Below are 4645 nucleotides of genomic sequence, written 5' to 3'. Positions count from 1 at the left end.
GGACTGGATGGATGGATGGATGGATGGATGGATGGATAAACAAATGAGGAAGATGCTGTTCGAAAGTAAAGAAAGGATCAAAATAATTATGAAGGGGAAATGGTTGATCGAAGCGGTAAGATCATTGCGCTGTGACATTCGTGTTACATCCAGTCAAGCAGTGAAATGGCTGGAAATCTACTACAGCTGCAATAAGATGACAGGTAAGAAAGGGATGCAGTAGATGGAGATGGGATAAGTGAGTAGACAAGTACCTCTTCACTCGGTACAGGGAGAAAGGGATAGTGCATTGGTCTGATGGTAGCCGCGATGCGGTTGCTATCGCAACTCATCGAACCGGATGCCCTGCGGCTGGCAGCTCAAAACGGGCAAACGATAGTGGTACGGGAGAGGTTTTAGTGGCAGCAATAGTTTTAGTGTTATGGTGGTAATGATTGTGGTAATGTTCTTGTATCAGCACAACCATTGTATAAATATTTTTCTCAAAGAAAAAAAGTACGAAAACAAAGTTCGACAAACTTTCTGAAAAAAAATCTTTTAGCCTGATTTTTCGTTTACCTCTCTGTGAAAGTTTCCTTCTATCTCAGAAAGCATGAAGACTACAGGATAGGATGGCAGTTATCAACTGATAAAACAATATTCGTTTCACTCCTCTATTTTAAATCTTCAACTATCTCATTAAAAAGAAGCTTCCAGCATTGGCAAATTGTTCTGTCAGTACACTTCCCCAACTTAACTTTTTCAGAGTGTCTGTCAATAAGTTTCCCACTGATCACACATTTTACCAAAAACTAAATTAATAATATAATCACGAGGGGACAAAAATATCTAGCAATGGAAATGTTGTGGATTATTGTTCAAGAGTATCTGTGCTCCCTTTTAAAACACATTGATTAAAGGGGCTCTTCGAATTTGATTACCAAACCTTCTTTTTTCTTTGCATTTTGAGTTCTCTCCCTACCTAAACAATGGCTTCTATATCTAAACTTCGTTTTCAGAAGATTTTGAAGTTTTCCAGAATATCTATAAATTTCAAATGCAGCTGGCAGATATGACTGGCTTTTGAACATCGCATATTATTCCGATTATCGCAATGCAGTTTGCCGAATTTTCCAAATTAAACTCTACATTTTATAAATTTAAATCATTATCATGAAGTAATAAAAGCTCATTTAATCCCGATATTAATTACCACAAATACAACAAGACAATTTGTAGCTAACAGTTTCAACTACGCATTGATAATTTAAAAATGTCCTCTCCCATTTTCTCTTTAAGTCATATTTTCTTAACAACGATCGATGCCTTTGGATGTGTCTTCGAACATGCGACAATGTCTGTTGTCAGATTAAATATTGTCATATGGAAAAATCGATAGCATACTTGCTAATTTGTCAAATCCCACATTTATGACTATTTAAATTAGTATTTATAAAGCATACGTTTGGCTTATTTACAATTTGGGTTATTTACAGTCAGTATACCAATGGGATTGATAAAAATGATAAGGAAAAGTTCAGTTGCTGAAGCAATGCCAAATTTTATCACCTCATCGCTCTGCGGCGATACAAGCTAGTCATGGATTGTACATACATCAGAATCACTTGTTAAATATATTCTAGCTCCATCGTATCACCTGTTTAGAGTTTTAAGTTTTAATCACTTTTAGAGTTTTAATCACTATTTAAATTATCGTTTATAACTATTTAATATTTATAAAGCATACGTTTGGCTTATTTACAAATCTTTTCGAACGAAAAAAAAAAAGATGTAAATGTGAATTGAGACACTTTACAATTCAAATTATCTATGCAAGAAAGTAACATCTGGTTTACAAGCTAAAGAGTGAGAAAAATAAGGGAAATATCAAATGTGAATCATTCAGGTATGGATGGTCAGAGAGACGAACTACATTTATAACTTCACTCGTATCAGTATTTCATAACTATCATCGTTTAGAAATAATTTTGTTACAACCATATGACTTTTGCTTTTCGATAATGTTTTATAGTGCGCATATGTCACCTCTCCCTCTGTCAAAAAGGAAACATGATAAGTTTCAAGAGAGAATTATGTAATAGCAGTACCAGTTTCTCGATATATCATATTCATTCTCTACATGATACACTACATGATAATATGTATTAACTCTTACATTTCTGTATGGTCGAATCTACTACTGGTGCTTGCTGTTATCACTCTCAAATATGAAAAAACCTGATGACATCGTTTAAAATGACAATCATTTTGTTTATTTACTTACACTGCTACTTTTTTCATTACATTTTTACTATATTTCAGTTTTTCGTTCTACTCTTTTTATTATCTATAAGAGCAACTACCCAATTTTTCTACCTTTAATTATCTATTCATACAACCTTTTATGAAAATGGACTTGGGTGTACTCAGGGTAGTAGTAATCAGGGTAATATCGGATTGCAAAGGAGCATCTATTCTAGAAGTTCAAGCAGTCTGGAAGATAATTCAAAATTTCGATTGATAGTGGATCGATCGTAAATTTATTATTTTTTGGCGCGATCACTGTGTGATTTAAAGATATACAGTTCAGATCAGTTTAGACTATTGCAGTTTAGACTTTTTTTGATCCCTCAGAAATTTGATAATTCCTTATTTACCTAAATATTTTGAAGTATATGTGATAATAGTAAAAGTAATAAATGAGAGTGACAAATGACCTTGGCATAGTGATCTGACATATGTGGAAATTATCAAATCATTTTAAATTATACATCACGCTGTATAGTGCGTGCGGATTTATTTACAAGTAAAACGAAACTGATAAGGTGCTGCAGTTACTGCAAATCTGGTTTTCTCAGTCGAACTCCTAGCTCTGTCCAACTGCGAATTGTTTTCCTATGCCTATTTAGTTTCGCTCTCAGCGTCCTTACTCCCTATAAAAGAGTCACTTCTTCTGGCTTAACACTCCTATCCACGGATCATATTTGAAGAACTTTCATTCTATCTATGTCACATCTCCCTTTCACAAAATCTTCAATTATTGCAAAAAAAGAAAAGAAAATCCCAATTTGGGGATTTAAGTAAATTTTAAATTCAATGAATATAAATATAAAGACTTGAAGTTTAAAGTCTTAAATGTTCGAGAATTTGAACAATTCTTCAACACTCAACATAGGTATGAATAGTACTTCTTTATCATTTACAACACATCTTTCTATAAAAATGCGAAAATCAAAGAATTACTGCTTGTACCAATCGGTAATCAATACAGAACTTTGCAATGCAATAGAAAACAGTATAATCAAAATGTTGATGTAATTTGTAAAAACTAAGGTTGTGGGCCAAGTTTTTTAAAGATCAGCTTATTAAATGGCATCGAAATCCCTTATAGAACCTTATGTATCTTGAATTAATGATTTAAGAGATGATTCTGGAAATAAATCGAAAACCATTTATGGGTCTTAAAAATGATGTCTGGAGAACTAAGAATCCATCGTCCAATGAGCATATGTTTTAAGGGCATAAAAGTCTTGGACCTCCAGTGAAGATCAGGTCATTAGACTACTTCGTTTAACTTTACTACTCGAGGTCATCAATATTCGGCTTTGTTCTAGCAAATTGGCATCTAAAAAACTTTGTCATAGCTAGAATGAAGCTAACAACTTATCAACTCACAAGGTTCTACTTCCGTAGACTCTCCAAGACTGCAAGACCTGAAAAAAAAATCCGTGCTTTAAATGACGAATTTTTCACGATACAAAAAAATGTATCGTCTTTCTCGACTCTCTTGCTTGTTCTTCAGATTAATTGCACAAATCAATAACACTTAGTTCTTGTTTGTTACCAAAGAAATCGTACCTGCATGGGCAGGAACGCTTTCGTATAGTCCTGCCTACACCGCAGGTCTCAGAACAAACACTCCATATTCCCCAGTGTGACCATGAACAAGAAGCTATGCTAAAATTACTGCGATAAGCTGTCATTCGTTCTTCAGGCACTGCGATACCTCTCGACGTTATCGATGGTGATAACGATGTGAATTCTGCTGTTGTACCGACCTTCTGATCCGAACTTATCATTTGCATACGTGGACAGAAGCATGCAATCTGCTCCACAAGTTTGCCATCACAGTGACACTTGGCTTTTGCTGCTGGAAAAGTAAGCAACACGATTGTTTCCATTAATTTTAAAATGTAATACCGAAACACGGCATTATCTATTGGCTTTTGATGAGTAGATGTAAGCAATAAAGTAACATAGAAACCAACAAATTCCAATGCAGGATCGTGTTTTCGTTTTGAACCCTCCCATACAAGAAGCCTCTGAACTCCATGAGGACCACAAACAGTCCACATCATTATCATGATTGGCGATCGTCACTGTTGGGCGGCAGTTATATGGCGAAAGATTAAGGAAATCCGACCGAGCTGGATACGCACGGGGAGCTGTATTCTGTTCTCTTGTGGGTAATCGGAATTCTTGCCTTATGGAGCACTCCTTAATGAAGTATACCCTGTAACTTCCATTGAAAAATTCATGAACTTTTAAAACATTGGAAAGTTTTTGAAAAGTACCGAAAGAATGCAAGGATCTTTTTTAGTGTTGCTACTTGATGTATCATCACTTGCTGAGATACCATCAACACAATACCGAGCACGTATGCGAT

The 4645-nt window shown here is 35.0% G+C and overlaps 2 protein-coding genes across 2 annotated transcripts; one reads left to right on the top strand and one right to left on the bottom strand.

The window, feature by feature from the left end:
- Positions 1–19: 19 nt before the first annotated feature.
- LOAG_12824 (hypothetical protein) lies at positions 20–431 on the top strand (the record flags this gene model as incomplete). The annotated part of the gene is made up of 2 exons (XM_003148336.1): positions 20–219; positions 272–431. 2 exons carry the CDS (start codon positions 20–22, stop codon positions 429–431), a joined length of 360 nt encoding a protein of 119 aa, XP_003148384.1.
- A 3203-nt stretch (positions 432–3634) lies between these two features.
- LOAG_12823 (hypothetical protein) lies at positions 3635–4334 on the bottom strand (the record flags this gene model as incomplete). Its single annotated transcript, XM_003148335.1, has 2 exons — positions 3635–3692; positions 3838–4334. 2 exons carry the CDS (start codon positions 4332–4334, stop codon positions 3635–3637), a joined length of 555 nt encoding a protein of 184 aa, XP_003148383.1.
- Between the last annotated feature and the right edge of the window lie 311 nt (positions 4335–4645).

This window comes from Loa loa (assembly GCF_000183805.2).
Source record: "Loa loa unplaced genomic scaffold supercont3.47, whole genome shotgun sequence".
In the NCBI taxonomy this organism is placed as follows: Eukaryota; Metazoa; Nematoda; class Chromadorea; order Rhabditida; family Onchocercidae; genus Loa; species Loa loa.
The sequence above is the reverse complement of the archived record's forward strand: the minus strand, read 5'-3'. Positions and strand labels throughout refer to the sequence as shown.